The sequence below is a fragment of the Carassius carassius genome, chromosome 11 (genome assembly GCF_963082965.1).
Source record: "Carassius carassius chromosome 11, fCarCar2.1, whole genome shotgun sequence".
Classification (NCBI taxonomy): Eukaryota; Metazoa; Chordata; class Actinopteri; order Cypriniformes; family Cyprinidae; genus Carassius; species Carassius carassius.
This window is the reverse complement of record NC_081765.1, coordinates 7,108,514-7,133,212: the sequence shown is the minus strand read 5'-3', so window position 1 is coordinate 7,133,212 and position 24,699 is coordinate 7,108,514. Positions and strand designations below refer to the sequence as shown.

At 35.9% G+C, this 24,699-nt stretch overlaps 2 protein-coding genes across 5 annotated transcripts in view; one reads left to right on the top strand and one right to left on the bottom strand.

The window, feature by feature from the left end:
- Nucleotides 1-10,381: 10,381 nt before the first annotated feature.
- LOC132152376 (uncharacterized protein C3orf38-like) lies at nucleotides 10,382-12,677 on the bottom strand. The gene is made up of 3 exons (XM_059561139.1): nucleotides 12,476-12,677; nucleotides 12,114-12,289; nucleotides 10,382-11,010 (listed from the first exon to the last, which is right to left on the bottom strand). The coding sequence occupies exons 1-3, from the start codon at nucleotides 12,600-12,602 to the stop codon at nucleotides 10,456-10,458; spliced, it is 858 nt and encodes a 285-aa protein (XP_059417122.1). The 5' UTR covers nucleotides 12,603-12,677; the 3' UTR covers nucleotides 10,382-10,455.
- Nucleotides 12,678-17,171: 4,494 nt separating this feature from the next.
- The window catches only part of LOC132152697 (unconventional myosin-Ib-like), a 73,801-nt gene continuing 66,273 nt past the window's right edge, over nucleotides 17,172-24,699 (top strand). For all 4 annotated transcript variants that reach the window (XM_059561509.1, XM_059561508.1, XM_059561507.1 and 1 more), the window contains exon 1: nucleotides 17,172-17,328. The gene's annotated coding sequence lies outside the window, so the exon portion shown is untranslated. The remainder of the gene's footprint in view (nucleotides 17,329-24,699) is intronic.

Below are 24,699 nucleotides of genomic sequence, written 5' to 3'. Positions count from 1 at the left end.
CTCTGTAGATGAATATGTTATGAACAGCCTCTATGGAAGGTCGCAAAGGAATTCCTTCACCCATGAAGGCTTTCTCTCAGCTCTCTGTGGCCAGCATGTGTGCCATATGCATTTCTATTCCCTCATTTAAGCACACACACAAACAGATGGCAGCTTTCCTTTACTGGAACCAGCATCACCATGTGTGGCCGACAGTCTAGACCGTGCAGAGTTTGATAATGCCACTCACACGTTTGCCCTCAGCCAGGCAAAAAAATCAGGTCCAGATTTACTGCAAACACAGCTGCCAATCTCAAGCCAGAGGGACCGGACACTGTCACCAAGCCATCATATTGCAGAATAGCAGACAAACCAGAAAGAAGGTCAAAACTGTTTAAAAAAAGAAAGTACTAATTCATTTCCCTCTCAAAACTGCAATTAAAACTCAATTTGGTCACTTTGTAATGAGCACAAATGTGGGGTGGGGGGGTGGGGGTGTCAGGAGTTAATACAATTTAGCTGCACAGAAAGAGGCCATACAAGTGGCCTAGTTTTTAAGAGAGAGGATAATTTAATAAATCATGCTTTGTAATGGATTTGAATCCAACAGCATTGTAATGACAACACTGTTTTGCATCCAATGATCTGTCCATCCGTTCCCTCAACCGCTGACCCACCTGTGTGCAATTTCTGCCCTGCGGCTGACCTCAGCAAATTGATGCGACTGCTACATGACACTGCGAACAGTGACTGACACCAAGGCCGGCCTGATTTATCAGACTCTTGTAACAATACCAGATACAACCTTCGTTTCTCCGCCTCGATGGCATATAAAGATTTATAACCGGGGGAGAGAGACATGGAAAAGTGTAGCTGAGGAAAAAAAGTCAATATGATTCTTTGGAGCATGAATAATGATTTGAACAACACTGATCTGGCTGCAATGGATCAGTGTCTGGATATCATGCTCCATCTTCAAGGAAGCATCACCTGAAGCGTATTGGAAAACCTCCCCACGCTTTGAACCACTCACGTCATTTATATTCAGATTACGAGCGCTTGAAGTGAAAAAACAAAATCACTTATCCCTTGTATTTCTTTCTTTCTTTAAAAGCACTTAGGAAACGTCAGGCAGCTGTCACGTCTTTAGTTTGTTGTCAAATTAAAGCATCTTTTCACTGTGGCTTCACAAAATGGTATCTCATGCCCTGAAGGCTTGATTCAAGCATAAAGCCAATATTGTATTTATTCTCACTTCGTTAATGTCTCTAGATTTATAGTCCTACTAACAGTCGACTTTATATCACAATGATTTAAAGCAGCTACAAATAACATTGTCAAATGAGGTAGTAAATTTAAACGCTACATCTGTAAATTTGAAAGGTAGGTTATCTATTTTAGTAACATCACCTGGATGAGTCCCAGATTCATCCGGTGTCCACCTTGAAGCTCCTTGAAAGACCAGCCCACCGTTTGACAGCTCACTTCGACTGGTTAGTATTTCCTGAAATAAAATCAATGCTATTTTTGAACCTTTTCCTAAACGAAGCTGATAGAATTCTGTCTGGAATTGACGGTAATGGTGTTTGAACACCCAGAGTCCTCATAGATGATTGAGCGCATGACTGATAGACAACATTTCAGACAGTTTTCTGGAATTGGTCAAGTTCACGAAGTTAACAAAATACTCTGAGCCATTTGAAATGGGATTACAGCAAAGAGAGTGAAAAATGAAGATAAATTACCCTTCATCTGAGGAAAGAAGTTCCATAACAAAAAGGATCATTTAAGTGGCATCTACAATTATAGTGTAATCCAACCCGATGCACAACCCTCACAGATGAACGCAGGGCTTTCGGCCTTCAGATTCACTCGTACATCCAAAGTCAGCATTAACTGCAATCATCTGATTTGCTTAATGTAAAACATTTTGACTGTGAATTACCATTCAGTCTTAATCATGCAGTCTGCACATGGCATTAAAAGAGAGAGGACCCATAACCATGTTGAACTATCAGAATGAAAATCACTCTTGGGAGAGTCACAATGACAACCTTGAAAACATTTTCTTAATTATGAAGTAATATTTAATTTTGTTAAGCGCCTTGCTCTTTAATCATTGTCTTTAAAGAGCTTAATTTACTCGTTTCTTCATTAAAAGAGCATTGCCACACATTAAGTCTGGCAACATGTGTTTCTTCATCTGGGTTCCCTCTTAAACACACAGTGTAATTCAGGAGTTTAGTAGCTAAGTTGCGATTTCCTGTAATTTAAGAGAAATGGCCTTTTCATTTTATCAGATCTTTATTTCCTGAGCAGGCAGGTCTTTTTTTCTAAAACTAAGCAAGTCTTTTGGTAGCAGCGAGACTTTGCTAAGAAATGAAGCGTCTGCAGTCTGTTTATTATTATTATTAATATTATTATAAAAAAACACCTTTAACATCAAATCTGATTTGTTATTTTAGCATTATTCATACATCGTTAAAGTATTGACCAATAATTGACCAATATTTTTATGATTTCTTATTAGTGTAATTGTTATTTTTTGTTTTTTGTTCATTTTGTGTGTTTGTGTTTTTTCTTCACATTTTATTAGTTAGCATTTTTAATACGGGTTAGTTGTAATTTATTTTAACTTCAGTTTTAGTAATTGTGGCACTTCAAAAAAGACGAGAATTCTATTCATTTGTAACGGTACGTTTTTCATTTAAAATGTATGTTTCGTTTCAGTTTTATTTCAATTAACAAAAATGATAAATGTATTATTCAATTAACAATTACTGTTAATAGCTTTAGTTAACACTAACACTGATTCTGATATCAGACTGAGCTTCTTATACTTGAATTTTAGGAAAACGCTGTATGTTTGGCAACACTTAAGAATAAGGTTCCATTAGTTAATGTTACTTAACTACATTAGTAAACATGCAATAAGCAAGAACAATCCTTCTACAGCATTTATTAATCTTAATTAAATGTTAATTTCTAATGCATTACTCAAATCAAACGTTTTTTTAACATTAGTTAATGCACTGTGAATTAGCATGAACTAACGATGAATAACTGTATTTTCATTAACTAACATTAACAAAGATTAATAAATACAGTCATAAATGTATTGTTTGTTCATGTTAATTAATACATTAACTAATGTAAAATTATTCTAAAGTGTTACATTTAGGGATGGGACGATAACCGGTTTTATCGATAACCGTGATAAAATGTGCTGAAGGTTAGTAATATCGTTTAAAAATGAATTATCATTAAAACCGTGTTTGATTATCGCGGTTTTAATAACTCGCTATTAAATCATGTCCAGCCAGCAACAGTCTGACGCAAGCGCAGCGCACAATGTTTTTTTGTTTTTTTTTTTCGAGAAGGAATGGCGAAAGTCAGTGACTTTTCTATGCTTTTCTATGCTTCTACACTTTTCATTGTAAGGAAGGAAATGCCACAGAATTTAATCTTTCTTTAAATTAAGTGCATAGAGTTGCTTGTTATATTAGTTTTTTGTTGATTATTAAATATAAAACTTGCTGAAATGTTTTCAGTGTGAGCATCAACTATTTTTGAACACTTTCATCTCGTTTCAACAAAACCGTGATAATATTGATAATCGTGATAATTTTAGTCACTATAATCGTGATATTAAATTTTCATACCATCCCATCCCTAGTTACATTATGTCAGTTTTATGTTAAAATGAATCCAAATCTCATTGAATATCAGCATGGCTGTGATTCAGGCACAAATATTAACAGACGTTTTTCTATTCACATCAACATGCATGATTGCGAATGTGATATTGTTTTTATACAGTTAACAGTTTGATAAACAAAAAAATCATTTAGAAAAGTTCATTTTACTTTGATTCAGTTTGTATGTTGTCTTCTGACTTAAAGAATAGTACTTTTAAACAGGGATAATAACTCAATACCATTATGACTAATAACTAATAATATGTGTGTGTGTGTGTGTGTGTGTGTGTGTGTATATATATATATATATATATATATATATATATATATAAACTTGAGTTACCCTTGAGTTATTTCTGTTTGTTTGGTAAGTGGCAGAACAGTATATGAAAGCTTTGGGGTGAACTCTAGACTGAATCAGGAGGAAAAAACAAACATGCTGACACTCACTTGCTGATCTGTGCTGTGTGTGCTGCCAACTGGCTCTCATGATGATGTATTGACAGATGCAGTTCTCTCCAGTGCTTCTCTCGGCCTGAGAATTTGGTTTACAGCAGCACCATGGGAAATAAAAAAGGGGGTGCCCGAGGGCCTGGCTAGATGAGGATGAATGGAGACATTCCTGAATGTCAGCAACGAAACTATCAGGCCAAGCTGAGACATGCACCTTACAGCTGGAGCAAAATAAACGGAGCTTGGTTTCCAGAACTTTCCTCTGCATTCCTTTCGAATGATCAAAGGCAACAGAGCACATTTTACTAACTAACCTAAGAAAATTACTTCCATCTACAACACAAAGCAAACTCCAGCACAAAAAAAGCTGCATTTCTATTCTAAATGAAGTGACACAAAACATATATTGTATAAAACTGAATATTATATTAATATATTAATAATTATAATAATAATACTTTATTTCAGCAAGGACTCATGGAATTAATTAAGGAATTAAATTGAACAAAAGTCCTAAAAAAAGGGTATAATAATTCTAGTTCTATTCTGTTCTTTTGAACTTTATATTCATCAAATTCTAAATAAATAAATAAGTTATTTTCAAAAACTATTACAAAAAATAAAATAAAAAAATTCGAATTATTGCTGTTCATTTGAAGGGTTATGATTTTATTGTTATTATTATTATTATTATTAATAATAATAATAAATAAAATACTTTTACATTAAAAATAAATAATTTTATTTCAAGTTCCATTGCTGTTCTTTTGAACTTTTTATTTATCATATAATAAAAAAAAAAGTAAGAAGTTATTTTCACAAAAAAAAAAAAAAAAATGATGTCATGTCCTGCGACTCCAGTGAGATTAGTCACATGGCATTTATAGCTCAGGTGGATGTCTAAAGAAATGTGCTCCAAACTCAGGATGCATAATTCTAGCAGGATGTGCCACCTGAGAACCTGCCATGGAGATGAATGGGAATGCCATCGGATACTTTCTCCAGGAATTACAGACCTCACGAGTAAATAAACTACTAAAGGACATCATAGCAAAACTTCCTTTTCTGAGAAAAAAAGGGGCACTGCAGTAAAGCGGACCTCAATTGGCAAATTAACGTTTGCCATTTTCATTCCTCCGTAAAAATACTGTTCTCTAATTGGATTAGGTCTTTGATCGGAAGTGGAGCTTCAGCGGGTGGGAGTGTTTTTCTCACTGACCCCTGAAGTGTCACCCTCATGAGACTGGTAACAGTACTGCTGTAAAATGAATCATTTCTTCACACTCTCTTTCCCAGAATGGCCATGGACTGAGGTGACAAAACCGAGCAGGAGACCGGCACAGCTGGGCCGCGTAAAGCCTTCAAGAAAAACAACGAGCGAGAACTAAAACATGGACTTAAACAATGTTTTATGAGCTTTGACTAAATGATGACCACCTCAGAGAGCGATATACAAGCCGACCTCCACAACCACCTGTAGATGCAGGATTCACCCACTAAAATCACCATAATTAACATCACAGATCTCAAATATTCATTTTCTTACCCACTTTCTGGGAGTAAATGTATATGTAAATTTTCTGAGCTGGTACGAAATTCCACAAAAAGGAAGGATAGCCTCACAGCAGCAACAAATCCACATAAAGCGATCCACTGTAAATAAGCTCCAAAGTGTTAAAAATAGACAAAAAACGCCATATTATTGCTTTAACTGAAATTAACAAATGCTGTACGAGTCTTGTTCATCATTTGTTTACTAGTCATTCACTGATGCTAACAAATATGCCCCTTATTGAAAAGTGCTACCACTAAATCCTTCACCTTTGTATAATGAAAACTGGAATCTTTAGTGGATGATGAGTATTAACAGCCGCTAACTGTGTTATATCCAAATGTCTGTGTGCTGATGACGTCATGGAGAGAGTGGGTGGGTGTTTGGGTGGAGGGAGGGGGTTCATGGAGAAATGAAATTAATGAGGGTAATCAGTGGCAAACAGCGAAGGAGGCAAGGGCAATTAATATAAACAGGCTACCAGCAGGCCGGAGATCAGTATTGAGATGCAGCACGGCCGCTCCGCGCAGCAGATGTCCTGGAAGAGCCAGAGGACAGCAGACAAAGCCAAGCTGACAGTCTGCTGGCACTCCCAGATAACATGATCATTTCCCCATCAGCAGCCACGCTCTCAAGCCTCTTTAACACCCGTCCACACATCACAGAGCCGTGAGGAGTTTGTCCGTGACTTTTCTTCCAAAAGTACAGAGCACCTTCAGCTGTGAGAGGATTGATTTGTTGTGCTGTAAACATATAAGTGGAATGTAAAAGTCACAAATTCTTTTTATTCATGCAAAACCTGCGTTTCAACATTTTTACAGTTCTGTGCAGTGCATTGCTCTTATTCAGTGTTCATGTGAAATACACAATGTGCTTACAGCAGAAAATGAGTGCTGCATTGCTGGCTCGTCTGTGGAGAGCTCTCTGGGAAAACTGTTAATCTACAGCGCACACCACAAACAGACTACACACACTGTTTAGTGCCATAAAAAAGAAATTGAGGCACACATCCAATATGTGGCTTTTTGTTTTTAATAGTAATGCATACTTGTGTATGTTTGGAAATTTTGTCATTATGTAAAAATAATTTATATATTAAAAATACAAAGATAATGTATATTTTTTAAAGATAATATATAAATTATACAGTATAGATAACATGTATTAAAAAAAACTGTAAAAATAAAATAGAATACAAGGTCCATTGGTTAACATTAATGAATGCATTAACTAACAATAAACAATACATGTGTTACATTGTTTATTAATCTTTGTTCATTTTAATTAATACAAGTATAACTGTTTATTATTTCATGTAAGCTCGGGTGCATTATTATTATCAATTACAACTTTGATGTTTAATAATATATCGTAAATGATGAAATCCATATTAAATGAGAATAATAAGAACATTACAAGTATTTTTAATTGAAAGTTTGTTACTAATGTTAAATAAATAGAACATTATTGTAAAGTGTCACAGTTTTAATTAGAATTTATGATATAATATAAATTATAATTTCCCCCATCAAAATTATGTTAAACTGTGTTCTATTTTTATTTTTATCCAATCCCGGTTATTGCATACCTCTATTGTTAAAATAGGAAAAAATAAATTGTAAAATAAAATAAAAAATGACATCCAATAAATATCACCGGTACCTTTATACAGCATGGCGAGAAAATAACTAAATAATCTCATTCTATTTTCTACAGTTTTATGAGTTATAGTGCTGACTACATTTGATAAGCGTAAACATTCAATCCTTTTTTTCCAAGTGAGCATATTCTTTCTTTTTCTTTTCTTTTCGTGAGATATTTCACACAAATATTTTATTTGGGGAATTTATATACAGTTTATGAGATTTTTTTTTCTATGTAGTTTTAAACTTAATAAAAATAAACATTGGAAGAAAATAGAATCACACAAAACTAATCTTGTTAAAGTTTGCTATAATATAATATAATATAATATAAAACAATGACTTAAAAACAACATAGGACATTTAATTTTGCCTCCTCAAATGGACCACTTACTGAAAGAAAGAAAAAGTCAGGACTTATATTTTACTTTTTTTTATATTTTTTTTAATTATTTTTTTTTATTATTATTATTATTTTTTTTTTTGTAAGACAATGAAAATAAATCTTTGAAACCGAACGAGGATTCTTAAATTGCCAATGATTGCAAAAGCAAAACAAACTCACATTGACAACACTGTGTTTCATATGAGGGAGTTTGTTTTGATCGCTGCTGCGAGGGCAACATTCCCCAGACTAATGCACCAGTGATGTTGTTACAGGCTGAACGGAGGTCAGGTGAGAAACGGGGATCACGTCTTCAGGTCCTCTATAAACACGGCACAGTACACTGATGCACTCCAGCGTACCGTCTGTTTGCTTTACAGCTCTAATTCTTATGGATGAGGGCCTTTCAGACTTCAGACAATAACTCATTTAATTAAGCAATTGATTTGTCTGGGCTGTCAAAGGTTTAATAGATGGATTACTTGGTTCAAGGAGTTTTTTCTCTTTCTTTGTTTTACTAAGGACACTGTCAAACTCATCAATGAATAACGTTCACTTTTAATTTACTTTATCATAGTTTCCAAAAACAATATTTGAAATATATTGATTTAGAGCCAAACAGCCATCAATAAAAAATGTAAAATAAATAAATAAAAATTACACTTTGGTACATGAACAGCTCTATGAAACATTTGGGTTGCATAAAACAAACTGATTTTCTAAAATAATTGCTTAGCCTTTTCATTTTGACGCAAATAATGGGGCAATTGTGTCCTCATGTGGTCATTTTATTATTATTATTATTATTATTATGGGCCAGCAAACTCCAAATACTGCTACAAGTTGATAAAGCCTACTGTATATGTCACAGCGATAAAATATATATATATATATATATATATATATATATATATATATATATATATTAATGTTTGGTTTCTACAGATCAAACTCAAGACTCTCTTTAGTTCCACTACGAAACAGTATCATATGTGGATGAACGTCTAGAGAAGTGTTTAAATCCGGCTACAAACAAGCAAAAACATTCAAGAGCTCACATGCTACTTTCTAACCTTTAAAGCAATAAGTAACACCCACAAAATGAGTCACCAATTTAAAAAGTCCATTGTTCAGCCCGAGAGATTTACCATCAAGACGTTAACATGGCCTTCATGAGAAACACACGTCGCCATTAAAGACACTCTGAAGGCCCAATGCTCCGCAGACGCCAGTCACTGTATTTCTGAACCTGGACGTCATGACTGTGAGCTCGGCCAAACCACTTATTAAACAGAAAGAGGCCACGGCTATAAAGACAGAAGGCGAGGAGCTTGTTATTTTTCTTTTGGGGAGGTGAACAGAAAAAAGATCAATGGTTGTGGTGGCGTCTTTTGCCACAACTATGGCATTAAAAAACTGCTCGAGAAATGATATTATCGAAGCGTTAGTCTTTGAAGCGAACGCCAAGAATAATTTCCCACATATAACATTCCCCAGTGAAACCACACACTGCTGTGGTACTAAACTCACCCTCGCCTTCATTCCTCCAGAGAGAAGTGCTGCTTCATCCACTGCTCTGTTAGAGACTGATGAGTCAAAGAACTCGCTTCTGGCCTCTCAACAACCACAAAAGGTACTTTATTCCCTTGAGGTGTGAATAGTGTAAAACACTCCTTCCTCAATAAAGCTAGAGCTGATGATTATGATCATAATTATGGGAATGAGGGAACCGCTGCGGGACGAAATTGTTATGAGGAAATCATTTGGGGTTTCGTTCGCCACAGTAGTGGAAGTAAAATAATATAAAAATCTAAAAGGTTCTTCCCTGATCCATAAAGATGTTCGTAACACTTTACAGTAAGGTTTCATTAGTTAACATTGGTTAATGCATTAACTAACCATGAGAATTACATTGTTGACTTTATTACAACTGATCATTATTAGTTCATGTTAACTCTGGTCCATTAAAATATTAACAGACACAACTTTCGGATTACTAATGGATTAATAAAATAATTTATCATTAAGATAAATAAATGTATTATTATTATTATATATTATTCATTGTTAGCTCGTGTTACTAATATGATTACTAATAATGCAATGTGTTACCCAGATGTCACTGTTTGAACACAAACTCAAAACAAAAAAAAGAATAAAAAGTATATAAAGTCATGAGGCATAGAGATGTTCTTTACATACATTTTACTGTTAAATGATCCAAGTATTGATAAAAGTAATTATAAATAACCAGATGTAATAAACAGTAATGATTTTAGGTATTTTAAGGAAAATCTTAAAATAATATAGAGCTAAAGATGACATTAATTTTCCAGAGTTTGAATTCTAGCCAAATAATAATAATAATAATAATAATACAATATATATATATACATTTTCTGTCTTGAAATAATCTTAAAGACAAATTTAAAATCTCTTTTATTAGGCCAATTTTCAGAAAATTACTTGATAAATGTAACATAATTTTTCAATTAATAACAACAAAAATTAATTTAGATTTTTCATTCAAATAATAATACTAACAAATCTGTCATATACATTTTACAGAATCATTTTGCTAGGATTCAAACTGACTGGAAACTCTCCTTCAAGTCAACAAAAATAAAAAACAAAGATCCTTTTACAGATGAAGATCTATCCCACTGTAAAGTTTTTAGACAGAAAAGTACATCATCCATGTAAAGCCGAGTCAAAACAAGTCCAAACAAACCTTGTGTAGAACTCTCAGTCGCAAAGCCTCAGCAACTCTTTTGAGTCATATGTAATAACTGGTAACTTTCTGTCTGCGATGGCATTCTGTGCTTCTACTTTTATATTCACAATCTTTATTTTCCAGCGATTATTGTCCATTGGTGAGCGAATGAGCCCAAACATTTTCTCAAAAATCCCAAGGCAGGCATCTTCACGGTGGATGGTCCCGGCTACAGCCACTAACACTAGTCCATGAGCTGAAGATATACACTTTAACCCTTGACCCTCCAAGTTCGGGCAGAACAACAGACCCTCTTGTCCTGCGAAAGCATGAAGCCGCTGACTGACCAGCTCTGCCCCGTTGAACTCATCGACACGCTGCTCTCCAGTAGACGAGAGGAGCCGAAGTCTCACATCTGGCCAGAAATGCTGAGGACCCCAGTCTTGAGCCGGCTGCCCTTGAGTGGGGTTTTGAGAGTTCAGAAGGGTGAAGAACCACTGGCAAAACTGATTTCCCAAAGCTGGAAGGTCTGACAGACCGTCTCCAACATCTTCTGAAACCACTGTGTTCTTCTCACGCTTTGAGATCTGTTTGAAACATTAAAAAGGCTTACCGACCCCAAACGTTTGAACGCTAGTGTACTTTTAATAAAGTCCAGCCTATTTAACAGCTCATGCAATCCACAAATAGATAAGTTGGGCATCCAGGTGGGGCAAAATACAGTGCATTACATCAATTTTTGTATATTATATATTATCTTATATAATCTTATGTCTTTTTATATATTATCAGATTCAAGATATATGTGACCCTGGTCCACAAAACCTTTGATGGTTAATTGTCAATTTTTTGAAATTGAGATATATAAGCTTTCCATTGATGTATGGTTTGTTATGATAGGACAATATTTGACCGAGATACAACTACTCGAAAAATCTGGAATCTGAAGGTACAAAAAAAAAAAAATCACATTTAAAGTTTTCCAAATGAAGATCTTAGCAATGCATATTACTTATCAAAAATTAGGTTTTTATATATTTACAGTAGGAAATTTACTAAATATCTTTATGGAACATGATAATTAAAAGAAGGATTAAATGGCCCCACAGACTGAAAAACAGTTCTAGGAAAATAATTTAATTTAATGTGTTTCATGTCAACAACCCATTTTTATAATGATTACATTAAATAAAACTGTAATACAAGTAAACTTTTTTAATTACTGCTATGATATATACAGTACTAGGGCTGCACAATTAATCGAAATTTGTAATCGCGATTACAATTATGGATATCACAATTAGGTAATCGTTCAAAGCTGCAATTAATCGTTCAAAGACCACTTATGTTATTCTACATGCTTAAGATGCGTTTTTTTTTCTTTCTACATCTGATCTTAAGGGTTTTTCCCCATTATTTAAAGTTTAGTGTACCATTATAATACCATTCAGATTTAAAAAAAATTATAATTTAAAAAAGAAACCAATCCGATGTATAGTTGACATTTGAGGCTTAATGCTATATGACATCATTTTCATTTTTGGGTGAATGAACCCTTTAACTCTCATGAATATATGAAAAAAATGTGTCAGTTTTAAAAAGTAATGGTTTTAAAAATAGGCTTGTTTTTATTATTATTTAATATTATTGAAATACCACCCAAACATGTTTCGGACAGATTGTTACCTACCTCCCCAGATGACCAGTACTCAATGGTCCTCCTGATCAACTGCTGTTTCTCACTGTTAGGGAGCATAGCAACTCCTTCATTGGCCAGATATTTAAAAATGACATCCCTGTGCACCTTCTTTCTCTTGAGGAGCTCCTCAGCGTCTTGTGAGTACGTTATGATGGCCTCAATGGCCTCTGTTGATCAGGAAATAAGACTCTGACAGACTGACGACATACATAGCTCTTAAAAAGATATTTATTATGACCTGACATAATACAGAAAAGCAACAATTGTTCACAATCGAGTGTCGTTGCAATCAGACATCGGCAGTGTTTACAGAAGAGTCTGGAAAACTGTTCGGCTTCGCTGTATCGTCTTACCTTGCGTGCTCTCTACAGCGATCAGACGATTCGTTACTGTATCTTTAAGGGCGAACAAGTCGTCCAGCGTTAATAATCTTAACAGTTTTTGACAGCCACTTTGCTCTTTCGTTGACAACTTTGACATACTTGCACGAGCTTTGTCAAGCTAAACCTTACATGCTTCTTCTGTGGATCTGCGCTGTGAAAGTAGAACAAGCAGTTGCTTCCGTGTTGTGACGCACCACAGCGCCCCCACAGTCCAGAGAGAGCTGGTGCACCAACCGTCCCGTGAAAGTAAAAGTTCAAGATAGCATTCACAAAAGAAATCAAAGATGAAATAGACGGTATTTTAACGAATTTTTTTTTTTAAATAACACTCTACTTTGTATCATAAAACTTGTTGATGCTGTTGTGTGGGTTTCTAATTAATATTCATACACAATTTTTTATTTATTTTTCTCTGAAGCAAAGCAAATGCTCCCTGTAAAGTAAATAGTACCATTTTGAATGAGTAACTGCGTAGGCTGCAGGATTGAAAAAAAGTGAGAAACACTAAAATGCAACTAGCAACTAACTGCAAGTAATGCAGGTCTAACAAAGTGAGTTTATAATTTTTTACTGGCATATTACTGTGACATCTGTGACAATCCCTGACATTTAAAGGGTACATAACATACACAGTTTCACCTAATCTCATGTTAATCTTGAGTGCCTATAGAGTAGTACTGCATCCTTCATATCTCCAAAAAAAGTATTCGTTTTATCATATTTACAAAAGAAAAATAGAGCTTTCCGATTCTCTCCGGAAAAAGCAGAGCTCCTGGAGGCGTGCCGTCACTGAAATGACCTGAACACACAAGGGCACTTGATACACTGTTGCTGCCCCAGAAAAACAAACTGCATCCACTGTTCGTGTAACGCTGGGTTCTTTGGGAAGCTGAACACGGTAAACTTTCCCTCACATCCAAATAACCACACTTATTTGGAGACATTCTCGAACAAATACTATGCAGCGCTGCCGAGGATTTCCCGATGAAGCGCGTTGATGTGCGCGGTCTCGCTCTCCATTTCCTGGAGAAATGCTCATATAAGGAGTTCCACCATCGTCTACGTCATTAGATCCAAGATCGAAAAAAAACAGCCAAAATTTTGCACCAACCCGGAGGTAAGATTTTCAGCTCAGAAATTCTCTGTCATTCAATTTTTGTAAAACTTTGGCCATGTTTAGCATGATAATCCATCTCTTTATCACTGTGAAAAACTCTGAATACAGGAAACACCATTGTTGCCCCCATCCCAGTGATGTTGGCAGTGCAGTTGGTGAGCTGCAATGTGATTGGTCTATTCTGCCCTGTGGGCGGGACTTCTGCTCTTCTGTTTAATAGCTCAAATTTGTGTTTTTCAGTTACTGTACTTTTAGGGACAGAAATAAAACAGATTTATAAAAGAAACCATCACACCATAATGTCTGTTTTGGCGAATCAATGCTTTGTTAATTAATTGGTGTCGATTTAGGTCGTTTACAGGTAATAATGATATAATATTGACTATGTCTATTCAGTGCTTCATTGTGTTTCATTATCAATTACTTTTGCAATAATAAAATTATGAAATAATGTCTTAAAATGAGCAGTTTGAATATAGAAATATTGAGTGTTATTTCCATATGTTTAAACAAAATTATTCTCTAATGATATGAAAAACCTACAACACAAAAAGTGTGGTCTGGTTCCTGATCAGAAATAAGTGTCCAGCTAGCATACATTTACTCAGAACATGTAGAAAACACACAACCACCCAGATCAGATCAACCTAACAACCACATAGCAACATGCTAAAAAAAACTCAGATCAACAAGCACAGCCGCGTGGCCATGGAATAGTAACACAATGGCAACTATCTAGATAGAACATAGATAGAAACCATATTGCAACACTCTAAAACTCAATCAGACCACCACATAGCAACAACCTGGCAACCGTATAGCAACATTCTAAAAACCACTCAGAACACCATAGCAATCACAGTGCCCTGGCGACTCTTTTACTGACAGCAAAAATCCAGTTTAGTGGATCCAGTGATCTGGACCAGTGTAGTCCGATACTCACACCAATGTCTCTTATAAGCTTGATGTGTTAGGCAGTCACTACTTTTAAAAAAACTTTTATGAATTATTAAGTTGCAGAATTGACAAATTTAATGGCAAATTATCACTTTCCAAATTCAAAACTCATATTTTAGACAGATATTATCTGTGCATGCAAAATTTATGAACTAAATTTATTTTATTTATGAGAAGCAGCAACAAGTGTCCAGTTAGCAAGCATGCATTTTGACAGGGCCGTCGCTAGTGGGGTGAAAGGTGGTGACCATTGGGGGGGGGGGGGGGGGGGTATATGTCTTATATCGGTTATGTCTTATGTGAATGTGTATCATATTGGATGCATACATTGTCTCTTAAAGTGACCGCGCCTAATTTAGCTACCAGCTGCCAGGGGCGGACTGGCCATCTGGAGCACCAGAGTGAGTCGATCGCGCAGCCAACAAGCGCGTTTTCGTCTAATTTAGAGAGAGACAGATTCATCTGGTACAGCGAATTTCTCTGAGCAGCAGGCCACTGTATACGTTCACTTAAAACATAACCGAGTGTGTTTACGAGAATACTTGCAGAGACAATTATTTTGAAATAATTGTGTGTGTATTTGTTCATTCAGAAGTTAGGATACCCAAAAGATGAATTAATTCTTTGTACGCGCATTGTCTGAAATGCTGCTCACAGCGCGTGCTTTGAACGAGTGCGCGCAAGCTTCGAACGCGCGCAAATTGTTTAAAAAAGTTGAATCAGCAAGATTTAGAAACAAGTGAAAACGATCAACTACGATACATTTCACCCCTCCAAGCGAGTGAACAACGCGAATTTTAAATCACTATTCACGATAGCCCGTCGGGAAGAGCAGTGATACATTTTGGAGCCCGACTGCAAAACACAATAGCCCCTGGACGTCGAGCTAGCGATTTTGCGAGCCCTGCACCTCAGATCTATCCAGTTTGTGAACCACTGATTTCCACAATGTTTTCGTTAAACAAAATAAATGATTATTTTAAAAGATTTACTCAAGAGAATAATCTGTTCACGAATCGGATCACGAACTTATATTACCGCATATTCATGCATCTGTTAATTGAATGCAAAGTGTGAGTTCTAGGAGAATGTTTGTCTCGTGATGAACATGTATCGCTCACTAGGAGTCGCTAAATGAACAGCTGCAGCATGCAGGTTATCTTTTTTTTTTTTTTTCAATGGAGGATCAGTTGCCCTATTGGTTAAAATCCCCAAACAGTATACTTAAATATCAAATAAATAAATTACATCAAAACAGGGGCGTTTGCGTTTTGATGTGGTGGGCTGCTGTGGGCCAGAAAGTCCAGGGCCACTTTTTGGTCCCAGTCCGCCCCTGCCAGCTGCTGTAATGTTAATCCAAGAAATTGAAAGAAAGAAAATCACTCACTGCTCTTGACTGAATGCACAGTCAAACCAACAATTATTCAGTCACCAGATATAATTTTTGATATTTATTTATTTATTTATTATTTGTTTACTAGTAGATGCAGGGCACTATAATTCATTTATTGTGAGTATAGCAAAATAAAGTGAACTGTGACATACTATACCCAAACATTCTTCATATAGTGGACTACTAGTGAAACTGATAAAAACAAACAAACAAAAAACAAATATTATTATTATTAATAATAATAATAATAATAATAATAATAATAATAATAAAGTGGGGACTAAATTTATTCTGACGCTTTGACCTCACCATGTTTTTTTTTTTGTTTGTTTTTTTCAGGATTGCTAATGCAACCTTTTCACATCACAGACTGAACAAAATTAAGCATTGCTTGGTAATTGGTCAACAAAGTATTGTTAGTTGTGTAAATACTGTCACACTAACAGTTGTCTGAAGTTTTGGCTGATTGTAATCCATTACATACCTTTCTATCAAAGATATATGACATTATCAAGATAAATTTGTTCTGACAACTCTTAGTCCTTGTCACATTTTATTACCATTTTCTAAACTGTAGCAAATAAACTGTGATAATGTTAGAAACGTTGAAGGTGTCTGAATAAATTTTGGTTTGATTGTATATTTAATTTTTACAGTGAAGACTATGCAGTGCCATTTTACATTAAAATTACACATTGTGTTAATAGCACAAATAAATAGAATGAAATGTACAAATTAAACAATTTCAAACATGGCCCACTGGTTCAACCTGCTAACCCCAGCTACAGCCCTGCATTTTGGTTATGGATTCCAGAAGTGAATGTCCAGACAAAGGGCCATTACAAGAAACTACATTTATTTATGTATTTATTTATTTATGTATTTATTTAATAAAGCAGTTGTGTTTAAACTTTTAATTTGCTATTTTGACTGGTAGTGCATGTTGAATGAGTTACTCTACCATCTCCCGAATCAATACGAGTAGTGTAACTTCATCAAGACGACGCATGGTGGCAGTATCGCTGTTAGTTTTATGCTTATTGCTAAATTGAGGCAGTTCAGTTCAATGGGTTGGAGAAGATGGGCGTTTATCTGGGATTAAGGTGATTATCACAGCGGGTCTCCAGTCACCTCTCTCCGTGCGAGTGGAGCAGTTCATCTCAGTCAGTCTCTCTGCGTCCCCTCACTGCTCACGAGACACACACACACACACACAGAGAGAGAGAGAGAGAGAGAGAGAGAGAGAGAGACAACAGTGCTGGGAAGGGGACACGCGAGTCACCTCTTCAGTCTATCTAGAGCGGGATATTTGCCTTCAAGAGTGGATTAAAAGGGATATTTTAGTCAAGAACTGAGGCAAGTGGTGTTTTCATTCATTCATTCATTGTCTTTTCTTCACGGGTGAAAGTCTTTTGGGTTGCTGGTTTGATGTGAACTTCCATTCGCTTCGTATTCATTCATTTAGTGAAATAATTCGAAAGAGACCCCGAGTGTAGTTATTTTCATATGAAATGGGACCTTCTGAACATTTTTATTTTGTAGTTATTGTTGCACAAATCATGTGTGGGTCTAAAGTAAATCAAACAGCAGATCGCGTGCGGCTGAAATGTATTAAGGGAACAGGATTGAACTTTCATTTCATTTCATGAGCTCAAGAAGTAAAAGTAGCCCATCGGAAAAAGAAAGTGAAGGAAGAAAGAGACATGAGCCTCGATTAATAAAACGTTTCATGTTGGTTTAAATTGCCAAGCAACGTGCGCATAACCGGAGACTTGAATGATAAAGAGCGCAACAGTGTTTGCATGGATGGTGAAGATGGCAACACACACACACACACAGGGCGGTGAGCATCTTAATGGTCTTCAAATTAAGTGCCAAAGACAAAGAAGTCTGAAGCCTGCTGAGTTTGAGTTGGATCTAACAAAACCCAGTGTCATCAAGCCACTTTTTTGCTCATTGTCCCTCGCGCGTGCTGTCAGCAAACATTGCTTGTATGATTTTGAAATGATTGTTCAATCCCGAAACCTATTAAACATGGACACGTGACACTCGTTCCTCCTAGTTTGGGGTGAGGACATGAGTGATGCATGATACATCAAATCATTGTAGGAAAAGGTGTCCTGTTACTTTTCTAAGTGATCAGATTTTATTGTTCATTTTTCCTGGTGAATGCTAAATTGGATAGAATATCCCATAGACTTGCATGGAAGTGACTAGAATATCATGGGGACTTGTGGGTGGGCTGATCAGTAGGCAACCACTCAGAACACTTTAGATGTATGGCAACTTACTCAGAACATGTAGAAACCACAGCGACAACTTTTAAAAGTAATGCATTACAGTATTGCGTTACCCCATTAAAAATAACTAATTGCGTTAGTTACTTTATGGAAAGAAACGCATTACTTAACTTTTGCATTCACGTTGGATACTACTTTTGCGTGACTGTAACAGAGAACATCATTGTGAAAGTGAGCAACAGGCAGTTGCGTTTTCTTCAGAAAATATAACTATCCTGTTTTCTTTATGTTCTCCTCTTGTTAAATATTGGAGCTATGTTTCAAACCTTTGGACTTAACATGCGTAACTGTTGTGATTATGTTCGCTTTCATCTAACATGATTTGTACTAGGACAATAAAAGCTTGATTTTATTGGTTTGATTAATAAGTAGCCCAGTACTGTGGAAACTTCCTTATTGGAGCAATTGTTAGTGCTATTTTAAGGATTAATGGGGTAGATGACCAAATGGAAGGAGTCTTTTAGTTTTCTCGTAAAGCACACAAAAAGTAAAAACACATTTGTTAGTGTAAAGCTAAATGGTCTCCTGTCATGTTAGATCCTCATATTGCTGCATGTGGAATGTACACTCTCAGTGAACCAAGTTTATGGTGTATTTAAACCACTCACGGCCAACAGTCAGTGCCAGAAAACTGCTCATATTGGGTTTGGTGTAATGTATTTAATCAGTGTAACTGGAAACTGTGGACTTTATGTACTGACTGACTGTAGTCTTCTATAAATCCCTTAATGTTGAGTAGTGAATGTTCCTAAGATGCAGCAGATATTTCTCTAAATCAGATTTATCTGTTGTCACAAAACAAAGAGTTCAAAAAGTCTCGCTTTCTTTTCTGTAGCAGTAAACTTTGCAGAAATGACAAGTACTGTATGTAATGCACTTTCTCTGCACCTTGCTCATCTCACTTGGAGCTTATGTATTAGTCCACCCACAGAACACCTACAAGTACAGCGCTCATCTCCGGAAAGGTGCTTTGCAAACCGCAATCAAAAGATGTGAGAGACTGAAGAGAATTGTTGTCTTTTCGAGGGGGTTGAGTTGCGTAGGCTTCGTACAGTAGAGTCACTTTCTCTAAAGCAATGCCCCTATTTATCAAGGTCTTTGTGTTTAGTTTTACACATAGGGATGATGGCCATTTGGTTGTTGAGAACTCTTCATAGATGAGCACAAAGAACTCTAGCACAAAGTCCTTGTGCCCACTACAACTGGCCATGATGTAAATAAAATAACAACATTGCACAGTTTCCAAATCAAATTATTATTACGAGTCTCCCTGCACTCTCAAAATATTAAGTCAAATTCAAATGTATGTGCTATTTTACAATTGTAGTTAAGGACCTTAAGTGAGTAGATTAATAGGCCACCATCTTTTTCCATTCGATTTCACAATTCTCAACACTTAAAAGAACTTGAGTACAAGCCTCGTAAGTTTTGTCATGTCTTATACACAATTTTCAGTTACTTATTGCTTTGAATCTTATGTTGTGATTCATCTCGGAACTCGTTGGTTCAATTTAGAGCTCTTTATTGAAAATGTTTTGTAATGTCTTTGAAGAAAATTATATTGTAGGCAAAAAAATAATATATAATAATAATAATAATAATAATGAAGAGTGTCTAAATTCATAGTATTTGTAAAACAATAGGCGAAAATTATCTGGATAACCTACTGTTTCTGCTGAGTGTTTAAAGTGCGCATCCAGTGGACAACTTACTCTCCCAGGAAGCCATCAGTTATTGGCAGTGAAGTAATGCAGCTTACGCTGTAGGTCACATGACAATGACGGCATACTACACAAAACTGGATTAAGGGCGTCTTAGGGCAGTGGTTCACAAAACCGTTCTGCACATTTTGCATGTGTGTCTTATCTAACACATTGCCTGCGTCCGAAAGCTTAGGCTGCTGACTTGTTGCCTTATCATGCAAAGAGTTTGCAGGCAGCATTTGCACACGAAGGCAGTTTCGGACATGCTTCTGAGGCAGCATAACGGTTTAATGAGTTATGCTAAACATTCTCCTACAACAAAATACAGTGAGCTTTGGTGATAACCAAGCAATTTTTTAATTGCTATAATACTGATTTCTTGCTAAAATTAACACCCGATACGATACTTTTATTTTTGGTACTTGCCGATACCGAGTACCGACATTTTTATTGCATTTGTAAATATTTTACATTTATTTTAAATATTGGGGACAGAAACCAAAAGTATGTATAATGTTAGTTGGTGAACTTCATTTATTAAATAGATAGTCAAACCAAAATTTATTCAGACACCTTCAACATCTCATATTATCACAGTTTATTTTCTGTAGCTTAGAAGATGGTAATAAAATGACAAGAACTCAGTTAAACTGTGTCAGGACAAATTTAGCTTTATGTTCAATAACCTTGATAGAAAAGTATGGAATGGAATGGATTACAATCAATCAAAAATTATTCAGACAGCTGTTAGTATTTACAAAACTATCTATACTTAGTTAGTCATCCCTTAGCCTCAATGGCAGCCTGTAGTCCTCCGAGCATGCTTTCATTCAGGTTCATACAAACCTGAACTTCAGGGTTTTTTTTCCCCCAGACATGGTCTGAATAATTTTTGATCCCAAATTTGTATAACTTTTACTTGGAGTAAGAATTTTTGGGTATAATTTGTCACAGTTCACTTTATTTTCCTATTCTTACTTGCATAAATTAACTAACATCCACTAGAAAAAAAAACTAAAAAAACATTCTATCTAGGCTCTGAATAATTTTTGGTTTGACTGTATATCTCTCTCAGTTATTTTCACAGTTAATTATGCCCATTAAAATGTATTTGACAAGTTTTTGTTACTTTCTTTGTTCATTTTTTATTTTTTGCTGTATGGTCATCATCTTTAATTTAATAGCATTAGAGCTGCTCCATTGCAGTGGCTTAGTCTTTTTTTATTTTTATTTTTTTATCTGAAACGTGCTGTGATTTTTATATTCTAAATCCACTCATATAATGCAGAAACACTCAAGCAAGCAAAACGTGTAACGTGCACGTATTTGTACTGGTGCAGAATGAGAGGGACAAGTAGTACACTACAGCCTAGCGGATTTCACACAGTAATACTAATACTGAATTTTTATTATTATATTCATTGCATACGTATACTTCGTAGATGTCCTTAATCTCTAATAACTCCATTCAGCTGTCCTTTGATCTGTGGTCTGTGTTTATTTGTCTGAATATGACACTTAACACATGTTGTGTGGTATCGGCATTTGGTATCAGGGCATTTTAACAAGTGCAGGAGCTCAGTATCGGCCCGATACGATACCAGTATCGGTATTGGTGCAACTCTACAGTAACATACATTTAAACACAAACTGACCACCTAACACAACTTTCAGGCGCATGTTTATTTTTAACTCAACCATCACGGAATGGAACGCACACAGGACTGTGGGATATCAACGGCAGCAAAGAATACATATACATTTTTGAAGGCAGCATATCAGATTAATGAATCTCAAGAGACAGGAAGTCAAGCTGACTGTGGATTCGGATGTACATTGATGCTTTCTTACCTTGGAAATCATCCTCTGGAGGCATAATTTTTCATCTTTCAGATGCAACCACTCTGTTCAGTTCATGGAGCTCTCTCCCTAAAGAGATGATGATCTGAATCAGGTGCGTGAAATAGAGAAGACATACAAAATGCACAGAGCAGTGGGCCTGGAGTTGAGAACCACCGTCTTTTGCATGGTCCGTGTTTTTTTGTTTTGTTTTAGAGTGTATCGTGCCATTGGAATTTAAGTTCAACCATAACACAACAATTCCGGTAAGCCTCCAGCAGCTTCTCATGAATCAGAAGTGAGGATAAGAGCAACAGACTTGAGGTAGCTCAGTTGTTGTCAACTTGTTACATTAAATGTGAAGTTTTGGTTCTGCATTTGCAGAATTTTCTTAGCTTGAGAAAGAGCATGGGTTGATTTGAAAATGAGCTGAATCGTTGATTAGGGCTGTCAAAATTGCTCAAAATTGACGTTCGAATATTCCCTCTAAAAAATACACGAATATTCGAACTATTCGAACATCTGGTTGCGCATGTTGTCAATGACGCGCATTACGTCAATAACAGGCAAAAATAATACAAAGAGACATAACTAATTGTATAGATAGTCTATTTAAGTTTAAACATATATGACAACGTATTACCTACACAAAAACAAGGAAATCAACTAATGGCCTAGACTGCAGACCTCACGCTCTCTCAACCTCACGTTCTCCGCGCATAATGGTTTAAATGAACAAACACATTTTTGTGCAAGCAATTTAAGGTCGCGACTGTTGTCCCAAATATAGCAGGCTTCATTCAGTGATTGAAACAAATATTATTAAAATATTAATTGAAGTTTTACAGCATATAGAACTGACATTGAATGCTCCGAGCGAGCTGTGCTGTGGTAAACATGGAACTTTTCCTTGACATGAAACGATAAATAATCAAACCTCGGATCCATTGCTTGACAGAACTCCCCGAAGCGTGCCCCATCCGCGACACTGATCGGTCTCATGTCCTTAAAAATGAACGAAATTATTTTATCCGTTATGGCCTCTTGTCGTGTTGCAGACAAAGTGCTTGTGGCGGGCGATGCAAAGTAACGTTAAGTGTCAAGACGTGACTGCTGGAGTTCCACACATTATGCCATGCTCATTTGGGTGCACATTTTTGAGATGTGACCTCATGTTGCTAGTTGTCGAATGGTATGCTAACTGTATCTTAAATAGCTTGCATTCAACAATCTCACGGGTCAACAATTTTACCTCGCTTTCTCTGCTGCGGTCGAGTTGGGCTCTGCACTTGCTGGCATCTTCCATGAAGACGCGTCAACTTTCAGCAGTGATGCTGTGCCAGACAGTGCGACTCCTGTGAGGCTGTGACCTGTCCCTGAACCCTCAGGCGCGCTAGCGCGACCACTAGCAAAGCAGACAACCACGCCTCTACTACCGCAGGCTTTTTTTTCCACATTTTTTTTTTTTATTCGAATATTAATTTTCACCTTCGAAATTCTTTTTTTTTAAACTATTCGAATACATATTCGAATTTAGAATATTCGTTGACAGCCCTAATGCTGATGCTGCACATGGTGGCTTCATTTTTAGGGCAGTCGTGCAACTAAAAATACTACGCAGCTTAATCTGATGGATTTGTGCAGAGTTGAGGAGCTCTGTGCGGTGAATCTGAAATCTGGCTTCAACAATGTTGCATTTATTTGCTAATGCACATCAAATGCATCCAATTATGAGCAGGAAAGCACGTCTGCTCTGATGCACTGTATATGGAAACACTGCATGGACCATCTGTTTAAAGAAGCAATTCCTTTGCAATAGTGAGAAAAGAAAGTAGTTTGAAGCAGGGTGGGGCAGTATAGCTAAAAATATGTTTATCACAATATTTGTCATCTTGGTGATATTCAATACATATCTTAAGTTTTATGTATTTGCTCAAAAGGAAGAAGAACCATCATTGAGACAAATAGCCATTCATTCATTCATTCATTCGTTCGTTCATACAAGTATAATGTAGTTAAAATAATCAAGACGTGTCCTGTTTGTATGCTTACTGTGCCTAAATGAACACAACAAAGAATATTTATTTTCATTCATTGGCACATGACATTTACATAAACACTACATTTTTTTTTGAAGTGATAACATTTAAAGCAGCCAGTTTGAATTGAAATTATTCTAACTTTGCTACTGAAACTTAAATCAGACAAGCTACTGTACATCCTGAGACAAGAAACAAAAATGTTAAAGTAGATTAGTAAAAAAAAAAAAAGTAATCAATCTCAAATATATGCTCATATCAGCAGAAATATGATTGCAAGTACAATTATATTTAGTAATTTTCTATGGACATTCAGAAGCTGAAAGCTGAGCTTTTAATTTACCTTTTATCTTTTTTTTTTGGTTTCATCCTGAATCCAGTCTGTTTTACAGGTGTGATTTATGTCATTAAATCAATTATGCATATTCAAAAAATTTTATAAACATGGCCAAAAAGAATAAAAAAAAACCCCCATGATGTGTGGTCCTTGTCTTGATCAGTAGATTGATATTATACCCCTCCTCCTACAACCCCCACCCCCCCAACCCCCCGCCCATTACTGGAGTTTCTACTGCTAGAAAATGTGTTATTGTCGTAAATGTTATGTTCAAAGACGATCAACCCCATCACTGGCAGATGAAATGCCACATATTTGGTGGTGCCTGTTTATCACCTGGTTTCCTCCTGGCCTGTTATTCTGGTCTTCCTGTTTAAAGTCCACAATATAAATTGTACTTGTGCCATGTGGCAAATGTGAAACATAAAACATCTAAATCTCCATTAACAACGCTTCAGCAAACATCACATGCAGAGAACCATGCTTTTGAATAAATTAAGCCTTTGCCA